General features: G+C 42.9%; 1 protein-coding gene across 1 annotated transcript; it reads right to left on the bottom strand.

Annotated features, from left to right (window-relative positions):
* Positions 1 to 277: 277 nt before the first annotated feature.
* On the bottom strand, positions 278 to 24,336 carry znf800b (zinc finger protein 800b). Its single transcript, XM_049566933.1, has 11 exons — positions 24,225 to 24,336; positions 20,977 to 21,319; positions 15,745 to 15,840; positions 13,169 to 13,312; positions 10,322 to 10,496; positions 9,674 to 9,863; positions 9,363 to 9,525; positions 8,818 to 9,182; positions 7,462 to 8,634; positions 5,145 to 5,258; positions 278 to 4,591 (listed from the first exon to the last, which is right to left on the bottom strand). Exons 1-10 carry the CDS (start codon positions 24,282 to 24,284, stop codon positions 5,157 to 5,159), a joined length of 2,811 nt encoding a protein of 936 aa, XP_049422890.1. The 5' UTR covers positions 24,285 to 24,336; the 3' UTR covers positions 278 to 4,591; positions 5,145 to 5,156.
* Positions 24,337 to 25,924: the final 1,588 nt, after the last annotated feature.

The following is a 25,924-nucleotide window of genomic DNA, read 5'->3' as shown; positions in this document are numbered from 1 at the left end:
CGCTGAAACGTTGTCTCTTACTGACGTCAGTGACATAAATCCCTGTGCCACTCTGAGACGTCGACACAGTTGATGTATTGCAGCACAGGAAATAGTGTGAAAATGGAAACTAGAAATCTCAAATAAGAAAAGCAAAAATGTTAATGCCCACGGATGCAATTCCTGAGAAAGCAAATGAAATCTCCTCTCTGCAAAACGCAGTAAACAAACGTGATTGATGGAAGTATATGACTCATATCTGAGGACAAAAAAGCCACGCAAAACTCCCCAGTGAGGTTTGAAGCAGTACATTTTTATTTATTAAGTGGTTGGTTTTAACATTCTTGTCACATTTGAAAGGCTTCTCTAACTCTTCTCAAGATCTCTAGAAGGTGAGCTTAATAACATATTACAGCTGATGAGGAAAGAAAATGACAAAACAAAAAAAAGACAAGTCTTTTGAGGTTTGATTTCTGTTCTCGTCTTGACACATTCCAACAAAAACCTCCTTCAAAAAGGAATGAGATACAAAAAAGACAACTAATCGTGGAACAAACTTGCCTCAGTATTAAACAGTGACACAGCGGTAACTAGTTGGACATGTTCGAAGCGTATGGTCAATCAACAGTTAAGTATAAGTCAATAACTATTGTGACTATTATAACTATTATTTATACCATCCGTGCAGGATAATTCCATATATACATGTTCTCAAGACCTTGTCACGGTAGCGTTTTCACTTATAAAAATAAAGTTTGGTCTTTCCTATCTGGTTTTGTTCCATTTCATGGCTTTCTGTTTGAACATTAAGACATATCTACATTTGGTCTTCCTCAAGCACTTTCCTCCCAACTCGTGTGCCAGTGTTTCAAAGACTACCTCGGGGTACCTGTTGCTGTCGTTAAAGAAACGCAGCCCCCTTAAGTTTGAGCACAAAACAAAAGTTAACAAGGTTTACATGAATGACTCCTGGCTTTTTTCTTAATGGAACGAAAAGTTTAATGTAAACTTTTAAGTTCAGAGAACAGAACTGTTCAGCTTGCCAGGGCGTGTTGCTTTCTCTTTTCCCCAGCTCCCACATTTTGGCCCGTCATAATCAAGAATAGCACCACAAATTCACAAACAGCCGGTGTTGACTCAATCCTGTTACACCTGCTGCTGAGGCACTACAGCTGACATGTCAACATATTATCTAGGGTCAGCTACCGCTGAGCGACAAGCGAGATGACGGTGGTCAACGATACTTCACCGAACACAGAAAAGCAATTCTTCCAGTTAATGGTTTCTGATATCTGATGTGTTGTGGCTGTTACTGTAACATCAACCTGTTCAAACACACTTTACTCCTTTATAATATGTGCAGTCCCACTTTTCCTGCTCTCTGAAAATTAAATTCTCACACAAGTGATTAACCATAGGTGGTAATAGGGTATTAATTTGATAGGTTGAATGTTTTGCTCGTGGCACCTGGCATCGTTTCAAATCATCATACTTAGTGCCATTTATCGGATTTTGGTTATTCTGTGTCACTTTTTGTCCCAAAATGGTTGTCTCATTTCAGAACAAGACTCCCTCAGTTCACAGACTGATTTCTTTGGACCTGTTTATACCTGGTGTTAACATCGACTTGGGTTATCCGTTCACACATGGAGGTGAAAAGCACGAAACACGCTGCACTGCCTTATTGTTTTAATTGGCCGCCACTTGTGATAAAAAGCCCTTGCTGCACCTTTGTATTGTTGCCAGGCAACCACGGACTCACCTCCTTATTTTAACCTACCTGTGTAATCATTCTGTTTTAGGTATTTGACAGTAATTAGCATCTAGTTTTGAGGCAGAGGGTACCTGCTGTAGCTCTGGTTGAGGGTGAGAGGCTGTCAGTAAATAGTTTGTTGGGCACAGGGAAACAGATCTGTGTGGGTACATGAGACCCTAAAAAAGAGGGTGGATCACGGGGAGTACCACCAGTTGGTCCAGGAGCTTCCCCTCAATGATGACTCTGGGGCAGTTTGACAACCTGCTGTCTGCTGTCAGGCCGTATAGCTCTGGGTATCCAGCAATTGCTACCACCAGTTTCTCCTCCATTGTTTACCAACTGTAAACTTGTTGTCGTGACCACCACAGAAGGCCCGCCTCTCAAATCATCTGATTGGATAATGGAAAAAAATGTGACGAAAAAAGAGATGTGGAGCGTTTTTCTGCTTTGTGTTGAAGTTCATCAGGCGCTTAGAGGGCAGACACGCGAGGAACGTCGCAACGCAAAAACTGCAAGCAAAAAGCTTCATTCTCATTAAAAATTATTACAAATAGGCGCCTCCAGCTGCTAAAACACTTTCTGTGTGATCAGGGCCGAACACAAATGTATCCTAATACATCCCCGACGATGACTATGTCATTAATGCAGGACGTGGTGGCTATTTTGGTGACAGCAGTCTCTAACTTGCCCATTTTTCCAAAAGTTAGATGAAGTGATTAATGAACGTCCATTATTTCTGCTGACAGCGATATCTCCATCTGTACCGACAGAAGCTAACATGAGTGTTGAGAGTACAGATTTAATAGCTGCGTGCAGGGCAGTAATGAAATCTGAACAAGCAGTCAACTGAAGACACAAGACAGACACAGGTGTGAACGGCAAAGTGTCTCGGCTGTCCACTTGTGTTGGGATCACTGGAGCGTATGTTAATACCAGGTATAAACAGTCTCTCATTGAGGTCTTGCCTCACAAAGCTTGACTGCTTTCTTACAACCAGGCGATTACTGGGACAAATAAGTCAGCTAATACATGGAGGTAAACCAGGATATGATCAGAGTGAAGGACACACCCTTAACTAATGGTTTGTTTACATGCAGTCACACATAAAAGGCAGAACTTAACAGCAACACGTGAAGAAAACAGAATTGATCTCTGGAAATTGATAACAGTTTTTCGGTTGTTTTCTAAAAAAGCAAACACACAATTTTCAAGGAAAACTAAAACATATACTTCAGGGCTTCCCTTACTGTGTCTGTACCCTGTAATTAATGAACAATTTACCCAAGCTGCTGTTGGTCACTGTAGAGCAGATACAAATTAATCAGTCTATAGACTTCGTACATGAATAATATTACAACTCTCAGTCGCAACATTTACATGAGAACATAAAGGTAGTTTTCAACTGTAAGGCAGGCAGCTAATCTTATGAAGAATGATAGGTGGAAATGGCTCTGCAGGGCCCCTGACACACCAAGCCAACAGTCAGCCTTTGATAAACGTCAGGCCGTCCGTCGCCCTACTTTTCGCAGCATCTTGTGCACCGCTGGCACTAGTCGGCCCTTACTGTCTTTTCTGTGGCTGATTCAACATATTGAGTTGGTGTCAGAGATGGTTGGTGAATAAATCACTCTGTTTGGCAGTTGAGCTCAGTGTATGAGAAGAAACACAGAAGTGAGGAAAGTAAACAACTGAAGTCTTGTATTAGGTAAGATTACTGTTTTAGCGATTGTGCTCTTTAGTAGAAACGGTTTATAGCTGTTTGTTATTGTTCGCTGGCACACAGTAAATATCCTTTGTTCTTTCAACATCAGGTTGTGTTGTTAATGTGCTAACTGCCTAACTAGCTTCTTCAATACATCCAGTCAAACTTCTGGTTTCCCTTTTTGAATGACAAATACGCCGCCGACTGGTATGGAGAATTACTGCCTCTCATACAGGCGCAGAACGAATGTACTGGTTGGCAACTTTTTGGCCGAGACACAGGCAACATCAGGCGACGCAACACTTGGCCTTCATGGCTACTAGTTCTCTGCTGTCGGTTTGGTGTGTGTGTGCCTTTAGATAGCAGGAAGCAACTGTGCTCCAACTATCAGTGGAATCATGTTAAGAAAATGCAAGTGAAGGAAAAAATGTATCATCTGTTATCTGCTGTAGCATTGAACTGTCAAGTGGTCTTGAATATATCAACTTGTAAACACCCTAGAAACACTAAGTAAGGTGTGAATATACAGAAAAGGAATAAAATGCTTACAGCCAAGGACCCAAATATGTTTTGAATATCTGTGTGGGACTGCGAGGGTCCAATCAAATTATGCTTTCTACAAAAAAAAAAAAAAAAAAGTTTCCAGTCTTTTTTCTGTGGATCCAGTCCGGATTCCATGTCTTTCTCACAAATGCTCGCACACCCGCAAACACACGCACACACACAAGCACACACTTCCATAGTGTACCTTCATCCTTTTGCTTATAAGAGCAAAGCAGTACGAATCAGCCATCTGCATTTGGATCTATACTTACATGCAGTTGTAAGTAAATATAGATGAATGCAGTGGTGGTTATTCTTCCGTTCCTACAGTCTCTCAGTGGATAGCAGCGCCACCGTCCAGCAAGCTGGCTGGCTTCATAATGAAACTATACAAACAAACAATGTCAGATTCCAACAATATATGTGGTTCGTAAGCAAAAGGTGGAAATCCTTTGTACTTCACTCCTCTGTCGTGCTCCATTGTTCCTTTCTTGGTTTGTTTCCTTCATCTCTGCACCGTGCTCGTTCCGTTCATCTATTATATTCCCAATTGAACGTTTTGATTCACTTCTTCATTGTTAGAGGCTCGCTTGTCCGTTATCCCTGGTGGACTGTGAGCAAAGAGAGAAAAAGAAGAAGAAGAGAGAAGATGGAGAAGAAGGAAAGAGGAGAACAAAAAGAGAGAGAGAATAGAGAGTAAGGGGGAAGATCAAGAGAAGAAAGGAAAGATGCATAAAAAAGTGGCAATTAGACAAAAGGGAAGATTTCTAATGAGCAGACTGATACAAGGAGAAATAGAGCGAGAGGAAGAACGCAGGAAACAGCTGGTGAACGTGCTTAGCGGTCAATTAAAGCCTGCAGAATCATTGTGGTGTCTTATCTTTGCCCTGGGGAATGGTCTTCTACACAAACATAAACACACACCACTCTCGCTGCAGAGGAAATCCGTGTATCACAAGCAAACTCGCACACGCAGACATTCACTAAGTTGCTCGAGTACACACACACTTTGTGGTTTCTGAATACACAACAGCAGCAGTATTCGCAGAGAGAGAAAACAAGGCAGGAGGAAATCCAGAGAAAAAAGGAATGAGAGGAGGACAAACAGACAGCGATGAAGCAGCAGAGTCCTTGTACAGCAGGTAAAACCTCTTGTGTTCTTACAGTATGTGTGTTTCACCAGACCAGGGATTTGGAGCGGGTGCTGACTCCTTTCCTCCGGCTGGCTGCTGCCGTCGCTGCATTACGGTGACTTCGCTTGTGAGACTCTAGGTACAGCTGGCAAAAAAATTGAAAGAGAAGATCATTCACTTTGAATAAATCCATACACAGTACACAGATGCATGCTGCAGAGGGTTAGTTTCATAATATGGAGTTAAACGACTAGTTGAGACAGCTTTAAAATAACAATGGCCAATTTTTTTAGCGCATCAAGCACCCCAAGCTGAGTGCCATCTAGTTCGATTATATTTGAGAGAAGGCAGACATCTCTTTGGCCAATATCAAGTTGCTACAAAGCAAATACGGCAACATATTAGAGCAGTAACAGGAGCATTATCCATCGCCGAAGAAACCTGGGGCAATTAGAAAGGACCGTCATTAAAAATAAAATCACAAAACATACAGTTAGGCCAAGAAATATTTAGACAGTGGCACAATTTTCATGATTTGGGCTCTGCTCGCCACCACATTGGATTTAAAATGAAACAACTGAGATGTGCAGACTTTCAGATTTAATTCAAGGGGTTGAATAAAAATATCCTATGAAACGTGTAGGAATTGCGACCATTTTCTACAAAGTCTCCTCATTTCAGGGGCTCAAAAGTAACTGCACAAATTAACATTGTCATAAATAAAATGTTTGTTTTTTAATACTTTGTTGAGAATCATTTGCAGGCAATGACCGCCTGAAGTCTGGAACTCATGGACATCACCAAACGCTGGGTTTCCTCCTTTGTGATGCTTTGCCAGGCCTTTGCTGCAGCTGTCTTCAGTTGTTGTTTGTTTGTAGGTCTTTCTGCCTTAAGTTTTGTCTTAAGCAAGTGAAATGCATGCTAAATCGGGTTGAGATCTGGTGACTGACTCGGCCATTGCAGAATATTCCACTTCTTTGTCTTAAAAAAAACTCCTGGGTTGCTTTTGCAGTTTGTTTGGGGTCATTGTCCATCTGTACTGTGAAGCGCCGTCCAATCAACGTTGCTGCATTTGGCTGAATCTGAGCAGAAAGTATATCCCCATACACTTCAGAATTCATCCTGCTGCTTCCATCTTCTGTCACATCATCAATAAACACTAGTGACCCAGTGCCATTGGAAGCCATGCATGCCCATGTTATCACACTGCCTCAACCATGTTTTACAGAAGATGTGCTTTGGGTCACGTGCCCTTTCAAGCCTTCTTTCTGGTACAGGTTGATCTTAGTTTCATCTGTCCAAAGAATGCTGTTTCAGTACTGGGTTGGCTTCTTTAGACGTTTTTTGACAAAGTCTAATCTGGCCTTTCAATTTCTGAGGCTGATTAATGGTTTGCACCTTGTGGTGAACCCTCTGTATTTGCTCTCATGACGTCTTCTCTTTATGGTAGACTTAGATACTGATGCACCTACTTCCTGGAGAGTGTTCTTCACGTGGCTGGAAGGGTTTTTTCTTCACCATGGAAAGGATCCTGCGATTATCAACCACTGGTGTCTTCCATGGATGTCCAGGCCTTTTTGAGTTCCTGAGCACACCACTGTGCTCTTTTTTCTCAGAATGTACAAAACTGTTGATTTGGCCACTCCTGACATTTCCGCTATGTCTCTGATGGATATCTTCTTCTTTTTTCAGCCTAAGGATGGTCTGTTTCACTTCCATTGAGAGCTCCCTTGACTGCATGTTGTGGGTTCACAGCAACAGCTTCCAAATACAAATGCCACACCTGGAATCAACTCCAGACCTTTTACCTGCTTAACTGATGATGGATTAAAGATGGAATAGCCCATGCAGCCCATGAAACAGCTTTTGAGTTAATTGTCCAATTACTTTTGGTCACATAAAAAGGAGGCGACTACATATTAAAGAGCTGTAATTCCTAAACCCTTCCTCCAATTTGGGTGTGAATACCCTTCAATTAAAGCTGAGAGTCTGCAATTTAAGCCGATACTGATTATATAACTGTATCTTGGATATGTTTTGGTACACAGCTAAAATATATATGGACCTGAATGTATGTTCCAAAATGCCAGAGTAGTGCGGAGACAGGTATATAGGTATATATGCAACAATAGTTTTGCATTTTGAAGTGAAAATGGATTAGTGCGGATAAGGCCTGGATTAATACGTAGCAGTACAGGTAAGAGATAAAATATATGTTTTTATTTTGGGATGAAGTGTACCTTTAAAGTTTAGTGACAAGTGATGTTATTTCTCACTGGGAAAAAGTCTACAAGGTGTTTCTTTTAAAAAAAAGGAGAAATTTATGTCAGTAATTGAAAATCCAATACCTTCTTGGCAAAGGCTCGTCCACACTGGTCGCAGGCGTGCAGGGAGAAGTTCTTGGTCACTCTGACTTCAGTGGAGGACGATGACCCCGTGCCGCTGCTCTCCGACTGAGTGTCGTGTCGTCGGGTGTGTGGGGTTTGATTGCTGGCCGAGCTGGTGGTGGTGGAGGAGGAGTTGCGTTGATGTGTGTGTTTTTCACTGCGGCGGGTCAGCGGGGGGCTGATGGGACGAGGCGGGTGGGTCTGCTGTCTCTCCTGCTTGCGGGTGACAGGAGGGGACGGGATGAAAGCTGGTGACGAGAGGTCCAGCTGTTTCCGAGTGACAGCAGCAGGAGGCGGGGCCGAGGAGGAGGTGGCTGATAAGGTGGTTGGGGCAGATGTGGGGCACTCTTGCTTGCGAGTGATAGGAGGTGAGGGAGAAGAGGAAGAGGAGGATGAAGAAGCGTGACGTCCGTTCACTTCCTCTTTGGCGACGCTACTTGTCCTCTTGGTGGGGGTGGAACTGTTGAGGACTACCTCAGCTAGCCTCTTCACCGCCCTGCTCTCCAGTTTGGGCATGATCTTGGCGAGGTAGGCAGACGACTTCTTGTGGACCACAGTCACATGGCGCAGGACGTCGCGTTTGCGGCGTGACTCGTAGCGGCAGAGAGGGCAGCGGTAGAACTTAATGAAGATGTCGTTGCCGTCTGTGTGCAGCTCAATGTGCTTTGTCAAGTTCTGACGTGAGCTGAACTGTCGCTTGCACAGTTTGCAGAAGAGCTGCTTGAAGTCAAAACCAACTGACAATTTGGTCATTTTGGCAGGCAGGCTCCCGCTACACATGTTGCCACCGCGCGAGGATGACGGTGGAAAGGATGCCGTCATCTTCGGGCTTGATGGGGCCTCCTCCTCCTTCACCTTCATGGGGCTTTGTGCCACAGGAACACCTTTAGCTGTCCCAGTGCTGTCACTGGGTGACGGGGCTGGACTGCTGTCAATATCCTCCTCCTCCTCATCATCGTCTTCTTCTTCTGAGTGCTCCACTGCTTCCTCTTTTACTCTGACACTGTTGCTTGTGCCTACGTTAGTACTGTTAGGAGTCGGTGCCGGAGTAGAGGGGGCTGGAGTGGTAGAGGGCCTGTTACTTTTGATGCTGTATATTTTGTGGACAATACGCATGTGTCTCTTCAACATGAGCTGAAATACACAGAAAAAAATCAACATCAATTAATTAATTTTCCTCCTTTAGAATAAACATGATTAGTCCAATTTAAAGGGGGAGTTTTGAAGTGGGGCTGTATGAGGCACATCTTCATAGTCATTGTGACTCCCAGTCTCTAAGAAACAACTGAGTGTATATCTTGCTGCCAACAAACAAACCTGCGAGCTGTAGTTCCTCTTGCAGAGCGTGCAGCGACACGAGGCTGTGGTTGCCTGTTGAGAGTTCGAGGCCGGACTCTGAGGTTTGGGCTGGTTTTGGTTTGAAGGCGTCGGTTTAGTGTTCACAGGGGTGGGCTTGGAGTTGGGGGCGCGGGTTGGAGAGGCATTGTTGCTCTTCCTGGGGGGTGTGACCTCCAGAGAGAAGGGCTGGCCAGGCCGCGAGGCAATGCTGGGTGTGATGGTGTCCCTCCGTAGACCGCGATGCACCTCGTCAAAGTGACGGCGTACGTTGGCTTTGGTGGCGAAGGTTTTGAGGCACACTGGGCAGGATTTTCCAGTCGGTGTGCTGAGAGTCCTTGGCCGACCTGCAGCAACAAAAACAAGGGTTATTATTTCATGTGTTTCCTTTGAAAGCTAAAATTAAAATGATTTCTATGAAAAAAAATTAAACACAAAACAATATCTTGTAATTCTGACGAATATTTTGAAATCACCACATTCAATCATTTTTGTAGTTTTTCATTGTAATTTGATTGACCTCTTACCTTTCACCATAGAGAGCAGGCTTGTGGGCACTGTACGTGTCTCTGTGAACTTTCGAAGCTCTTCCAGTTTGGTCTGGTGCATTTTGCGGCAGTGGCGTCTGATGCTCCGGCGTGAGTTGAAGTCCTGACCGCACAGACAACAGGAGATTGTCACGTCCTCAACCTGGATGGGAGGGAGACAGCAAAGACAGGAGTAAACAACTGACTATATTAAACGAGGCAATGTGGATAACTATGCGACACGTCCTAGCAATGACACTTGTTGTACATTTAGTCCAAGCACGCTGCCTTTACTGCGCCTGGTCACCTACCCCACTAGTGGAACCCTCATCTTCATGCTGTGGCTGCTCATCTTTAGCCTCCTCCTCAGCCTCCCATCTCCTCTGTCCCTGATTGTGTCCCGGGCTGCTGTGGTTCTCTGATCCTCCCGGCTGGCTTGTCTGGTTGGTGTCCACACCCTCCACTTGTTCGCCTTCCCATGCTACAGGACTTTCTCTGGCACTGTGAGGAACGTTGAGACAAACAATGAGGGTCTCACAAGACAAGAAGTCACGTCTAAAGAAACCATACTGCGCAACCACTGTTGAATTACTGTTAATTTGTTATGCTGATCTGTTCTGTACGACATCTATTGCACGTCTGTCCGTCCTGGAAGAGGGATCCCTCCTCAGTTGCTCTTCCTGAGGTTTCTACCGTTTTTTTTCCCCGTTAAAGGGTTTTTTTGGGGGGAGTTTTTCCTTATCCGCTGCGAGGGTCATAAGGACAGAGGGATGTCGTATGCTGTAAAGCCCTGTGAGGCAAATTGTGATTTGTGATATTGGGCTGTACAAAATAAAATTGATTGATTGATTGATTGAACCAGGATTTGTGTTGTGTTCCTCTACGAACAACCACACAACCTAATAAATTACATTTTAAAAGTTACAGCACACTCTAATCCACCAGTGTACACCACCTACCTTGGTGTGTGCGATGGATATCTGGCCAGCTCCTCCTCTGTGGTGAGGTACTGGAACACGGCCTTGGTAGTGGTTTGAATGGGCTCCAGTCTGACCACGTAGTCTGGGACTCTGGGATATATGGCGTCCAATAAATCCTTCATGGCTACACTCTGTCTGTCGTCACCTGACGAACCTATAAAAGGACAATCCAAAAAAATAATTGAAATCATTTAAAACTAGAAGGACAAGTGCTTGAACTTAGTTGGTGTTTTACAACATCCAGCAAGCTATCCCTGATTTTACAAACTGTTTGAAAGTTTTTACAGGAATAAAGAAAATATATTTGAATAAATAAAAGCTAACTTTTTCCACCAGCTAAGGGGCCGCACATGTGCTGAGTCTTTAAAAGCCTGGAAAACGTGAGGTCATGAGCTGGGTGCTACTTGTCTTTTCTGCACCAGCTTTCAAGAGTGTGGCAACCTCAACAAGTTCTTTATCATAGCCTATTCACCTGAAATCCTGAGTGCAGAGCTGATCTTCTCTCAGGCACTGTTTGCGTGTAGGCCTATTGTCTGTGGGACAGATGTTGAGCTCTGACAGCTCTGCACAAAAATGATCAACTTCTTCTCCGTATTTATCACAGACTGATATTTACGGATGAAAGGAAAGATATCCATCAGCTGTGATTGGTTGGCTCCTGTCACATGACATGCGGTGCGCGCTGCTGCATTCTAAAAGTTGAACTGAGTTTATATGTATTTTTTTTTAATTTATTGTACAGTGTCCTTGAGTGTGAGAAAGGCGCCTTTAAATTAAATGTATTATTATTATTATTATTATTATTATCTCCATTATTCTCCATGCTATCCTCCATCACTTTGGATTTGACGCTGTTGTTGTTTGTCACATTGCAAGTGACACAAAAGACAGTTTGAAATCTAATTCCGGCGGCCAGAGTGCGCGGACTGAGTTGGATCCGTAGAAATCTGATTGGAATCGCATTTCAAACAACCTCCAAATGTGGTTTTGATCTAATTTGTAAAAAAAAAAAATCCATTGAAGGTGGATTTTTGCTCTCCATACCTTCTGAAAATTAATCTGGCTATGTGAAAAACAGATTTGGCCTGGCATTCTGAACTAGGCTGTAGTCTTGATGTTAAATAGTAATAAATAATGAACCAAAAAAAAGGATATATTTTGGTGTTTATCCTAATCATACAATCATTTAATTTAGTTGTGAAGTCATCACTTGACAACCCTTACAGACCACAAATCTGCAGCCTACTGTATGTGTCCTCTCAAAATGTCTTTGAGCACATCACCGAACCCCTGCCTGCCTTCTTCTTGTGGCAAATTGTGCATCAGATAAAAGCACAAAAATATAAAAAGAGACATCCCCCCCCCCCCCCGTTCTAAAATGGCCACAAAAGAGGCATCATGTGGATGGGTTTGTGTGACTCCATTTAGGGAAGATGAAGGTCTCTGGCTACAAAACGTCTCCTGTTTGTGCACTTTTGGTTTGGCACATATTCTTACCCGCACAGCGCTTTCTTTTAGAGTGAATGCAGTTATTTTGCCTCTCTAAAGCCTCCTTTATGTGGATATTCTTCTTCAGGTAAACGCGCAAGTGTATTTCACACCATTCTTTACAACAGGAGATAAAGAGCAGATGGAGAGAGAGGAATTGAATTTTAGGGCACTTTAAAAATGGACCACAAATCATCACTGGAGACTGTATAGGTCCACTGTCAGGGCCGGATGGTGAAGAATTAAGTGTTTCACAGAAAAACTGTTTTGTTTATGCAGTCACCGCACAATTAATACCCAGCGTCTCAATGGTGACAAACAGACACCAATTAAGTCGTTTATCAAAATAACAATACGATACACTTTCAGCCACTGATAATGGACTCTTGTTTGAGAAAAATTAAGCCAAGGAACAACTTAATTAAGACTGCACGCAAACAGAGAGAAGACTGTGATGAAACAAAGTTCTTTTTTACAACAACAATCATTGCAGTGGATAAAACTGTGCAGAATATAATTGACCGTTTGTGTTTCCATTGATTTTTCTTTTAGGAGGAAAGGAGAGCTGAATCAGGACGGAGAAAACACTTGAAGGCTTCATGCTTTCCCTGAGTCTCCTACCACATCTAAGCAGCAAAGAACAGAGACGTGGATACACGCTGTGGCTAATGAGAAGTAGATAAAACACAAATGCTGCTGGATCAAAGTCAATTTCCTTACTGATATGAGAGGAGAGCAGAGGAGAAACTGCACTTTGAGTGAGGGAAATGATGGATGGCGTGGACGTGTTACTATATGCATGTGAGTTTGTGTGCAAAGGAATGAAAAAGCACCGTGTACAGACAGAGGAGATAAGAAGAGAATAATGAGTAGGAGACAGATGGTGTTGAAGAGAGAGAAGAAACCTTGGAGTGACAGAATATGAGAGTAAAATGTGGAGAAGCCTGAGGAGATGTTAAAGTAATCTATGATTCTGTGCATGCGTTTGTGTGTGTGTGTGTGTGTGTGTGTGTGTGTGTTGAGTAAACTGTGTGTATGGGTGCTGAGCTCAAGTCAGTTTGATCCCCGCCTTGTTCAAGGAGTCTCTGTTTGTCTGTGTGATCTGTACAAGATTGCATTTGCCTGTCCTCAGCATGCACAAAAGTTCTGGCCTTGGCTCCTGGAGATTGTGTCTTACCTGTTCTGCCTATTGATTTTATCATCAAGTTCATGCTTGTTTTGTCTTTGATGTTGTATTCTGTGCTTTGATTCTTGAGAGTAGGACTACGAGTAAGTCTAAGTATTCTAGACGTGTGGATATGTGTGTGTGTCTGCATCCTAATGCGCTGTGTCACTAACCGTCGGGCTCCGGCAGCCGTGATAGGCAGTAGTACTCTTTGTGCGTGATGAGGTTGGGCAGGCCTCTGAACAGACTGCGACACACTTTACACTCAAAGATGGTGTCCACCTCCCTCAGCAGCATGTGCTTCAGCTGACTCGTGCCTGCAAGCCAAAGAAAAGCAGAGATGATTACTTGCGGTGATTGCGGGGAGAAGTACAAGACTTATACCATGTACATGTTTCATTCATCATTTCATCGTCTGTACACTATATGCATTTACAGTATGTATTCTCATATTGTCATTTCCTGAGTGGTTAATTAGCGTTAGTCACTGTTCACCACATATTTTTTGACTAATAACTTAATTTTGTGCTCAAAGTTTAAAAAAGAAGATTGCTAAAGGGAAAGACGACATAAGACTGTACTAGATGCTGCAGGTCATATGTCATTCTTCAAGTTCATGTCTCTTTGCGTCTGAGCGGCAAAACCGATAATGGTCGTTGTGAGCTAGTGAGTCATTTCACCTTGTATTTTGCAGATATAATGGATGTGGACTGTTCAGACTGGATTTGCCTTGGACTGTATTTTTTTACTGGCTACACATGCAGCACACATTCACTGTAGGGTTGTGTGAGTCACAGGCAAAACAAGACGGCAGGCTTTCGTCATTGAGTGGGATTGTTTCCTCGGTTTTTGGACGCAGCACAGCGATGTGTACTTAAAAGTTTTCACAGAGTTTGTGTAACATGGGAAGGTTAACATCTACAGACTACAGTAGGCTATGTAACAGATAAAGTCCAGGTCCAGCCCCTTTTCCCATTATTATTTCCTGTTAGCCTATACCTGGGGCCATCACAAGTTGATTACGTGCACCCAGAATTTGGGACCGTTTGGTCTCAGGGGGCCCAAAACCCCTTTTCTGGAAGGATGAAATTTGGCAAGGTGTATCATGACACAAAGGGGAAAGTAACAAAATAGGATTCTGGGGCTTGCTGCCATTTTATTTCAAAATATCATATACATCATCCCCCAAAAAACAATAACTGTCCGTTTGACAAAGACTCATCAAAAGTGATTGTTTTTCATCACTTTGTGTTTAATATCACTGCTTCACTTGTACATAGAAAACTTCCCAAGATGATAAGCTTCAATTTGAGCCCAAGTTGACCTTTCTATCTTTCTAAAATTACACTTGCTTTGGCCTAAATTTGTACCTCAAATAAATAAATAAAAAAACCTGAATTTTCAGTCACTAGCCTTATACAGAGTCTACCTGTCACAGGGGGGGTATTGAGGATGCTGAATCAATTTCTGAGATTTTCAAAATTCAAAATAGCTGTTTAAACCAGATGTCACCATTTTTCAACTCTGATTACCCAAGTAAGGCCGCAGCGTGGAAGCCCTGTTTCGTAGAAAATACGGATTTAAAATCAGGTTGTTTAATTAACCTGTTGGTGTAACTTCTGTTAGAGTGACCACTGTCGCTATCCATGCTAATATCCATGCTATCGCTTTGACACGTATATTAGAACGGAAGTGTGGTTGCTATAGTAACAGATCACGTCCAGCTATTTACCACATACCCTTTCACTGTTTGAGAAAGAATGATAACCAAAAAAGAAGGCTGTTTATTGAAGGATGGGATATACTCTCTGACCTCATGGGAGATATGGAGTATGACACTATCAATCAATCATCCCATGTTCTATGATAGTGTTCCTGCTATTGAGCCTTTTGGCAACTGCAGATCAGATTTTACTGCGTGTGTCGCACCCCGAGGATATGATGTGGCATGATGCTGTGACCTCTCCACTTTTAAATCTCCTCACCGGCTGGAGTGGAGCTTTTAACAGAGAACATAGCCACAGAATAATGAAGGCAGGAAACAAAGAAGCTGATAAATTCCACGATGTGTAAAATACCTGTGAGGTAAATCCCCCCATCCCAATATAAATCCCACTGGCATTTCAAAGGACTCAGACGATTATTGCCTTTGTATTAGGTGCTACTTTTGTGTCACTGCTGTCATCAGCCTCACTTTTTCCATCACTGTCGTCAGCACGCTGACTCACTTCAGTTCAACTTGTCTATATGGAAGTATTCAGTGCTTTGTTGGATATGTGACTCATACGCATGTCCTCTGTGTAGCAGTGTGTATTGTATGCTTCGTTAGATATTTGACTCATGTGTACTGACACATGCACGTTTCGTGCCATAAGCACTGTCAGGGTGACTCACACAGATGACCGTACCTGTGTGACTTGCTGTCGCACACATACAGGAACACTCAAGACACCAACTGTTGTGTTGTCTGGTCGTTCATTGTAAGTTCACTAGAGGAAGTACGAAAGTGATTGACCGCCGGTGACAGACTACTAAAAAATTTTCAGAATAAAAATTGCTTCACATCAAATACTTCCTGTACACCCTTCTTTCTTTTCAATTTCTTGATGAAACATTTTTAAATATTGCATGGCACAAAGACACAGACAGCTTCATTTCTCTCATCTGGAAAAACACTTGCGCGTGCCTGCATCATAATAATAAATGGAAAAACTGAACGAATAATAAGAAAACACACTCAGACACCAACCTGAACGGAAGCACTCAATTATCTGCTGAATCCCGGACTTGGAGGTCTGCAGAGGCTGCTGGAGCAGAGGAGGATCTCCGGGCTCCACACAGAGACCTTGAGAGCAGGAGAGAGATTGCATTTCATCAAAGACGGCATATAATTACATCAGAGTGTGACAGTCTCGGAGAAATACGCCATCACCTGGGAATTCTGGGGACCTGGTAAGAACCAAAGTGTAGTGCAGTGTGCTTGAAAGGGCATGCACAATCATAGTCACACAATGGGGTCTGTATGAGACAGTGATTCACTCTGACCTCATTACCGCCATGCTAACACACACACACACACACACACACACGCATGCACACGCACACGCACACGCACACACACACACACACACACACTCAACGATGACTATGAGAAAACAGGTCATCTGTCTTCTCCTTTTAATTTAAGTTCATCATTAAAAACATTGCTGCTTTCTTAGTTTGGTCGAAGATGTGATCAGAAAGGAAATACAGGGCGCAGACATTAACAGATTAATGAAAAACATTTCTTACAAATTCAGTCTGTGTGATGCTCGTTCAGAGGACAACAGCTCAAGTGAGACTGTTGGCAAACATGCAGCGAGGGGGGGGGGCAGAGTCATGCTGATGACAAAATTTTTTGTGCTTATTCCAACAGTGTTCAGAGCCAGCGCAGCATCTGATACTTCAGCTTGAGTGTCACACGGTGCCACTTTATCGGGCAAAAACGTGAACGTGACCAAGGAGGAAATGCACCAGTGTGTATTGGAAAGCGTTTTGCTTTTGCTCGACCTCAATCACCGGGGAGCGCAGGGTCAGCTGGAGAACAGCGACAGTGACGCTGGTAGGGATTTCATATTTTGTTTGATTTACTGACCTGCTTTTATGCTGTCTTCAATTTTACTGCCACAATAATACTGTAGGGGCAGTGAGGAAATCACATCTCACCCGTCACATTGCTCGTTGTTTGAAAGCTGTGTTGATCTGGGAATTATAATATATCCCACTACTGCACTCACTGTGACCCGTACTAATCAATAACAGCATCAGGGGAATGTCTACAATAGCAATATGCGATTTAGCGCTATATACAGTCAGGATGGGTACTAAAATCTGCTATCATATGGTGCCTTTTAATGTTTCAGTGAAATGTATTATCATGTCACACCCTCTCCTCTGCTCTGTGTGTGTTGGGGCTGCTCCACATACACACACACACACACACACACACACACACACACGCTACACAGAGTGAAGTCATTACTGTAAGTAGGTGCAGTAAAACCTTTGCAAGGAAAAAGCCAATACAATATCAATACACCTGTTCAACAAGCATATACATAAAGAAATACTTCAATCTGGTCTGTCCGCAGTCTCTCATTCACCGCCACTAACATTATGTTTCACAAAAGCACAGTGCGCTTGCTCGACTAATAGCAAATTGTAACAAACAAGTTGTAATGAAAACTGTAATTTGCCACTGATCAAAATTTCAATTATTAAAAATTGGCCAATTCTTGCTGCTGGCAGAAGAAGGAGCACAGACGCTGACTGATGTCTGTGCTCTTTACTCTCTCTAGACTCAAGGTTCCCGCACATTTTCATGGACAAAATTTCAAAACCTCTCCATGACTTGTCAAAGACCCACGAAAAAAAATGGTCCTACTTGCCCAGCGTATTCTTTCGCCATTCAACTGTTTGAGCTGCTGTAACATGTGAATTTTCAGGATTTTAAGTGACCTTTGGTGTTTTTTTTTTCTAATTTGATCAACTGAAACAGCCGTGAACACCATAAATCAGAGGCATTTGTGCAGTGCTGGTAATCGTGCCTGCCATTCATCTGGACAGTGCACTGATGTATGACATCATATGCAACCACGCTATACTAATCCAATTCTGAATTTATTCTTTTTTTAAATAATATGTTTTTAAAAAACAAACAAAAAAAACCATAAGAGTAGCAGTAGCAATAAAATCCTCACAATACCCATCCCTGATATATGCCGTGTGCAACGTATGCTATTTAGAACAGAGATTTATTTTAAAAATCTTTGTGACATCTATTTTCCAAACAAAGCAGTTCAGCTTGTCTTTTGTCGAATCTTCAATCCTGCATTAAATGCTGCAGAGAACAAATTCATTCTGCCTTTCTAAAACACCACATAAGTCTAAAACACATATCTGTCTGGAACAGAAAACACAGAAAAAAATTCAACAAATACACCTTTAGGGTGTTATTTTTACTTATCGATCTGAGTGCCAAACAGTTTTACTTTACCTTTAAACATTAAAAATAAAAAAGCAGGAGTGGGGCCATGCTTCCTGCATTATTAATGTGAGCTGACTGTGGCTCCATGACCCACATGGGGCTACAACCAAGATGGATTGTGCGGAGGCAAAGTGCTCTCATTCTACCTGTTTTCATGTATGTTCTTTATTTCAGCGACTTAATTTTTACATCAACGCTATGTCAACTTTGCATGGTGATGGGCATGTGCACAGAGAGGAGTAAACAGCCACAAGAGCAGAGCAATTACACTCACAAACACCACCACAGAACCTGTAATCACGTCAAACACTTAAGTCTAATTTCTCACATTGTATTGATGTGAAAGAAGGTGACTAGGGGAACATGATTTTGCCGCAACAAAAAGAGCATTTTGTAGCAGCGATGGCTGGGACAAAGCCCCAAATTAAACATCGTCAGTGTTTCCAGCTGTGACAAATGTCCACTGTTCGTTGTTTTGAAGGATGCACTTCAATTACAGCCCGCAAACTACAATTTATGTTTAAGCTGAGATGCACTATTATCAATCACAGGAAAATGTTGTGTTTTGTTCGTCATGTCAACATATATATATATATATATATTAAATCATTTTTGGTAATTTTGTTTTTTTCACCAGAAAGAATGTTAGATTTTCTTTGCCGTTTTGTTCTATCTAAGATTAAATTACATCTGGTCAGATAACAAGACTATAAACAGACACTTTGCATGTTTAAAGCCTTGCTGGCCCCGTGCTTGAATGCACACACAAGCACACAAACCCACAGGGTTAGACATGCAACATGGCAGTGTGTGTGTGTGTGTGTGTGTGTGTGTGTGTGTGTGTGTGTAGGTGAGCAAGCGACAGCCAGAAGGCAAACAGACCAGCAGACAGACTGACACACTCACAAAGACGCAGACAGAAAGAGAGTTAGAAATGTGAATGACAACTGTGTGAGCAGGTCTGACAGAGACAGAGGTGGAGATTATGTATTGATGTGTGACAGAATGTGTTTTCCCTGCTCCCATCCCCCCACACTTCTCCCAGGAAAACTGCTACTGCTTTAATCCCAGCGGGGCAGGTCAGCGACCGGTCGACCCCCCCCGCAACAGGGTCAAAGATCGGCCAATCAGGAGCGTTGTTTCATGCAAACAGCTTCCTTTAGCGAGGAATGTGCGACTCTTTCTTTGGCGGCAATGTTAGAAATTAACTCATAGTATTTAGATCTGAATCAAAATATCTACGTCTGTTTTCAAGGAAAGCTTTAAAGGAAGAAGAAGGGCTAAGATGAAGGAAAAGCAGAGAGGAACACAGACAGCCAAGGAAGGAAACAAACCTGTCAGCAATCTGCAGAAAACATTACATCATCATAATGGCAGCTTTAGCAGCCATGTATTACATTTTATAATCCAATATCAATGGCTTGCTTGGCTTTAGGGTCAAACATAAAACACACTGGCTGTCAACTGAAGGAATGACACAAAATTGGCAGTACAGGCAGCCTGTGGTTTCAGAAGATCAACCTGAGAGACACAGATAAGTGTGGCCTAATTTTAAGCCAGCAAATTCCTTTTTTAGGTAGGACCAAATTCCTACTCACTCAGTACAGGGTTTCTTCTGCACAGAGAATCGTCCTCCAGCTCTCAGCAAAACTCTGGCGGATGTCATAATGGACAACACTGACATTAAGTCGATGTGGTATTTGGAAATCCAGAAGGTATGATTTTCAGCACCATCAGAAATACAGATGCTCCTCATTCTACTACACTGATACGCTGAGATGCTGTATGTAGTGCACAGCACATGCCACTAGAGGTCAGTCTCTACAGGTGAAACAGGCAGCCGAGCTGGGAAGGATAGCAACTGCAGATGGTGGGGATAAGCTACAGGAGCAGTAACAAAGAAAAAACACCTCTGCCCCTGTTTGGGAGTACTGCACATATAACCATCTTAAGATGACTTCTTCAAACTACAAAATTATTAGCCACCTAATTTTTTTGAAAGCATCCTTCCAGCAGCAATGACCCACCGTCCGACATCAGCACACTGTAGTGGAAAACGAGGGTCGGCGGAGAAGCTGCACCTGCTGCAGTAGGCGAACATGCCCTCTGCGGTCATTTTGACTCGACCAGTGGACTTCACTACAAGTCAACTGGCTGTAAAAACGGGTGAGGTGGTTACTAAAACCAGCCACCGCAATTTGATCAGCTGAGTTGCAGGTGGCCCCATCAGCCAGCTTGAGTCGAGCTCAGACCGGCCACTGCAACTTTTCTCTGCAACGTTCTAAAATGGTTTTGTCTCATCGCAAATCATTGGTCTGACCGAGGCTTAAGAAACAGAACATCGTAGCCATCTGTTTTTTGGATCGCAGCAAAGTGGAGGCCAGCCTTGGGCACCGCAGTCTTTTCCCAACACAACAAAACTCCTACTTCCGCCGTTCGATGATAGTTTTATATCGCAAGTTGGAGTTTTATATTGTTGCTGCAAACAGTAGTCAGACTCTGTGCTTGTGTATCCTGCGGCCTCCATATGTGTGTCTAAATGCTGCCTTGTACTGAAACTACAACGTTTATAACGGTGAAATGTAAGGAAATAAGAAAAAAAATTTCATCAACTTTCTTTCTCACTTTATCAGTGCACAAGTTCAAACAGACAACTGCAAAACGTGACAATAGTTATGTTAGAGCTGGTGCAATTAAATAAGTTCCAGATAAAACTTTCACAAAATGTTTTGCATGTTAGTCTAACCAGCAGTGCACACTAAATGCGGCACCTCCTCTGGTTTCCATTTCTTCCTCTGGGGCACACACACCATTTGATTTGATTTGGAGCACACAGTCAGCCATACTCTGATGCTCTGGCAGTGAAGCTACGCAGGAGCCTGACAGACAGTTTCAGCCTGTAGGTGGATGAATCAAAGTGGCAGGAAGTGCAAAGGAAAAGAAATCCTCACCCACCTGTGTTATGACCGTGGCTGCCTGCGCTGGTCTGCTGAAGTTGCTCCTCAGTCTGGCAGCTCTGGTCCCTGGTCTCAGATGTGCTGCTGCTGCGGGGCTCGGGCAGCAGAGGGGGAATGGGCTTCCACAGCGGCTTGGCCTGGAGCTGGGCAGCAGAGTCTCCCTTTTCCTCGACGTCCATCTGAGTTTCCTTCTGGTCCAAGCTCTCCGACGGCAAAACTAAAGCAGAGGTTTGGAGATGGGCTTCATCGGAGGACAGATCTCCTCCTTGGGGCTCCTCCTGTGGCGGAGGCTCGGTGCCTGACTGGGGCTGGACCTCCTCCATCTCCGTCTGACCACCAGTCTGTGGAACCAAAACAGACAGGAGAACATGAGCTACAGAAAAAGCAGCACACAAATCAACAAAAAGTACTTCGTCTATGATTATTATTTCATTATAGCATCTTTGTTTGTTTAATGAGACATAAATGTGTGAAGAAATGGTGCAGTCTATGTGCTGCTTTCTGTCAAATATTATCATTGTCCCTGGGTTGAATCTGTGGGTGGGTGGTGGTGGAAGCTGTCTGTGGGGTGTGCTGTCTTGCTACTACCACTGGATGGCGCCAAAGTCAAAAACGCTTAATAAGTTCAATTTAATATAAATGAAACTTTGTCACAACTAAATACTGTCATACATCTAACAGGGAAGAGAGCCCATCACAAAAAAAGAAAAACTCAGTCGTCACCCCTTTCTGAAAGACAAATGCACATTGCTGGGCAGGACGTGGGGTCACAGCAGGTGACAGAGAGAGTGTGTGTGCATGTGTGTGTCGTTGTCATGTCTCCTGAGCACCCAGAGATTTTCTAGGGGGGACATTAACCTTGTCGCACACAGCCACCCTTCAGCAGATAAGTGACTCCACACAAACCCTCCAGTGCGCACACATACATCTGTCTGCGTGAGTGTGTCTCCTGACCAGACCTCCTTTCTCTCCAAGTCCCCAATCTTCTCTCTTCTCCCACCCACCAATTTATCCTCATTTTCTCTCTGTGTCGGTCTCCCTCACTCCGTGTGTCCCTGCTGCCCTTGAAGAGGGATAAATGACTTCAGCGTTCAGGCACATTACAGCACATCACCACAGGACGAGAGGGCCACTTGGACACAAACACACTGCGCATACCACGGCGTGATCAAACGACCATATAATATCGCTGAACATTATGTTACGCGCGCTCAGCGAACCCCATCGATGCAGTGCAACACACTCAAACCATTACAGCCATTGAACACAAACACCTTCATCTCAACAAGTGAATCATGCTCTTCAGGAGAGTGTGAAGAGATGGGGAAATAGAAAATAAAATGGAACCTATTCCATTATAAACTAAAACTTCTTGCCCAGTGCACAAGTAAAAAGAAACATCAGGGACTGCCACGATTTAGTTAGCATATGAATTTATCAGTCAGTCAATATATCGACTGTTCATGCCTCATTGTTTGAGCACAAAGTATGAGAGAGGATACTGATTAGAGTAGGTGGACTAGCCATTAATTTCCACTTACTTCTCAATAAAACTACAAGGTGGAACAAATAATAAAATAGACAGGTAAAATCAGGATTAAACAGGGCAGATTATGATTGCTACGATTGATTATTCAACATGATTAATTTTCCATATCTGACTAAAAGGGAGGGTGTCTCTGTGTACATCTGTGTGTATCTGTCCTTCGAATTTCTCTACAGCCATTCATCCGATCGACCCCACGCTTGGCAGGTGTATTGCTGAGGATGGACGGAAGTACAATGACGAGTGTGAGCTCTCAAGATCTTTGGGCAAATTTATTAGTCATGCATTCTATACACACTGTGTAGTGTATTGAGAGGGGAGATCCAGTTACACCACTGAATGGCAGGCTGGGTTCAGCTCGATCTTTGATGCTTGCTCAGTTCATTCAGAACAAACAGAGAGATGTTGCATCGTAGCAAACGTCACCCTTTCAAACATCAGCAATGTAACTCTCTGAATGAACGCTTTCGTTGCCAGCGCATATACTGCAGCATTGCTAGAGGACGTAACTATGTCATGGTTAGTGTGTTGCTGCTATGTTGAGTATGACGATCTTTGGATGAGCGCAATACCAGAGGCCATGCGATCGGCCCATTCGTAACAGGCACGTTTTGAACGGGCCCTGCACTGGTTACTGTGAAGTGGAAGATACCTTACATCACACTATGATCTCATCACTTTCATAATGATCCTTAGCTGAAAACAAATACTGCATGACAGACTGTAATGAATAATTTCGGAACAAAGTGCATGCATTAAATGAGCAACTGCAGCCTCCGAGGTGCTTACTAGAATATGATTATGTGAATTTATCTCAATACAAATTACTTTCATTGTATTGCCTGTTGTTTGAGCACAATCTCTGAGCCCCTCGTGCAGGTAAAGGCTGTGGCACACTGTAATTTCCCTCGGCACAATGAGAGGTTTTTTATCTTTTATACACTTAGCTGTTTACTCTGTATATATATGTATTTATACTTTTCATGATGCACAAACATTTCACTACATTCATGTGTTTATTCGCTTGCAATCACTGTCTACCACAAATTTAGATTCTTTCATATTTTATTTATGGTATATTTTATCCCCGTATTTTATCTTGCACTATTTTATGTCTCAGATTGTTTTTACTTGTTCGATTTTCTTGTTATACATATTTAATTAGTATTGTTGGAGGGCGCCTGAGAACCAAGAATTTTAATGACGACGACTGCTTCTGTAGTTGTTGTGCATTTGGTAAGTAAATAAAGTGAATGACCCGAATAAAGAAACAAATGTTCGGGCCTACAGCGCTGGGGTCCGGGACAGGGAGTCGAGTTCTGTTTTTCCGTGCACCTATTGTGACTTAAGTGTTACACGGGTTAAGCTGGGTGGTTAAAAATTAGTGGTTTCATGTGCCTATAGAGAGCAAAGTGTCTGGTAAACTAAGATAGAGACATCCAGACAGAGGCTTTTTAATAATGTGGAATGTGCAAAGTGGGATATACTGTATACCCATCAGCAGAGCCTTAAATTAGAGTGAATCTCCACTGACACAAAGAAGGTACAGTTTGACCATTACAGCTGTTCAAATGACAGATTGCACGGGTGGGGGCCGAGCTGGGTATCAACATAAAGGAAATGTGTTTTCCACAATCTGACAGTGAAGGGAGTGAGACTGGACAATAACATCCAGGCATTGTTGTTGTTTTTTCCAGTACCTCCAGTCTGCGGGGACAGTGAGAGCTCTTCCTCCTAGTGGACTTCTGGACCTTCACCATGTCGCCAAGACTGGCCTGCTGCACCACACGTTCACTACCAGCACACCTCCTGTAACCTGCAACAACACCCCACATGAGCCACTGCACTTGATGAAGAAGCACTGCTGCTGGGTGCACTTTTAAATATAAAATGCTTGTTTATGTCTGTGCCTGAGCTCAGATTTTCAAAATGTATAAATAGATAAGACATTACGGAGGCTTCTCATGACTCATCCAACTGCTTGTGCTGTGTGTCTATGTATGGATTTACACCTAAGTTATCTGCTAGCTGCAGCAATGAAACTTTTGCTACACTACATGTAGCTACACACATGCAATGGTTACAAACAGTATGATATCAATGTCGCCACACACCTCAGCTTTACAAATTCGAAATGTCACCTAAACATCTTCCACATCTGTTAGCCATCACTAAAATGTGTCTTGGTAAGCTGGTGAACCTACAATGATAACCTGTGTATCACAATGCCCTACAAATACAATGCTCACCAACTGTGGGAATGTTTTAGTTTGCTGTTTCTGGACAATTATATGCTGACATTTACAAATGCACCGCTGTGATCCCTTTTAATTCAAAAAAATAAAGTCAATGTAATTAAAACAACTGGCAAAACCACATTTATTGTTAAAAATCAACAACAAAATGTCACTTCTGTTGCCAAACTGCACACCCACAACACATTCCTGCGCAGCCCTTTCTTGTGAAATCATGTATAATGCATTAGAAAACACACAGGAAACATAACAGCTTTGTGTGTTTAGTAGCTGTACTGCGCTTAGAAACCACCAGGCCGCACACTGGATTTAATACAAAAACAGAATGGAGTATTTTCGAAAGGTCACAGTAATGGCTTCCCACAATGCTAATTCGGCTGCTTGTCATATTGCTGGCAGGACAATTAAACCCATGTTACCTGCATCATTACTCCGTATGAGGCACACAATCCCTGTGTGCATTAGAAAATGAGTACGCTGGCCTTCATAACATAAACACTAATGGTAACGGACCTTACAGTGCTGGTAAAGCTGTTAATGCACACATATATATGCGACATACATATAGATTCATGCATATAAAGTATACAAAGTGAGCACTTCGACTAAGAATAGCTGAGAATCTACTTCTGAAATGTGTACTGGGAGTTGGGATCAATGCACATTATATGGGTTTTTATAACTTAATATTAGCATATAGAGAACCAATGTCAGGATGGATATTTGAACCACTTTTGATTATGTCCTATCCCCTAATGGGCAATAAGTTAGGATCTAGTGTAAAGGTTTGGAAAGGAATAAAGGTTTTATAATTTATGAAATGACAAGTAAAAAGTAAATAAATCTGAAAAGTAGTCCATGAGCTCCAAATTACTGAGCTCATGTTAATCACTACTGATAACCCACACCATCATTACATTTTATTTCATTTGTATTGCAGCACCCCTGGTGAAACACCATTTGTTGCTGCCCTCTTGTGGCCGTCTACATTAATACAGCTTGGTCCAACTCAGCCACATGCACCTGACACCACGCTCAAATCCACTGGGTCAATATGACATGCTTTAGCTGCACTGTGGCACGCTCAACAGCCTCACTGTTTTCTAATTTGTTACCCTCTGTCATACCTACTACCTACATGAGGC

The sequence above is a fragment of the Epinephelus fuscoguttatus genome, linkage group LG22, assembly GCF_011397635.1.
Source record: "Epinephelus fuscoguttatus linkage group LG22, E.fuscoguttatus.final_Chr_v1".
NCBI classification, from domain to species: domain Eukaryota; kingdom Metazoa; phylum Chordata; class Actinopteri; order Perciformes; family Serranidae; genus Epinephelus; species Epinephelus fuscoguttatus.
This window is presented reverse-complemented; position numbering and strand designations above follow the sequence as displayed.

What these genes read in the sequence shown, in the direction of transcription:
- znf800b (XM_049566933.1), bottom strand. Translation starts at nt 24,284, where the DNA reads ATGGTGAAGGTCCAGAAGTCCACTAGGAGGAAGAGCTCTCACTGTCCC. An exon ending in ATGAGGGTTCCACTAGTGGG is followed by an intron (nt 9,526 to 9,673) that starts GTAGGTGACCAG and finishes CCTCCCATCCAG; the next exon opens with GTTGAGGACGTGACAATCTC. An exon ending in AGAGGAACTACAGCTCGCAG is followed by an intron (nt 8,635 to 8,817) that starts GTTTGTTTGTTG and finishes TGTGTATTTCAG; the next exon opens with CTCATGTTGAAGAGACACAT.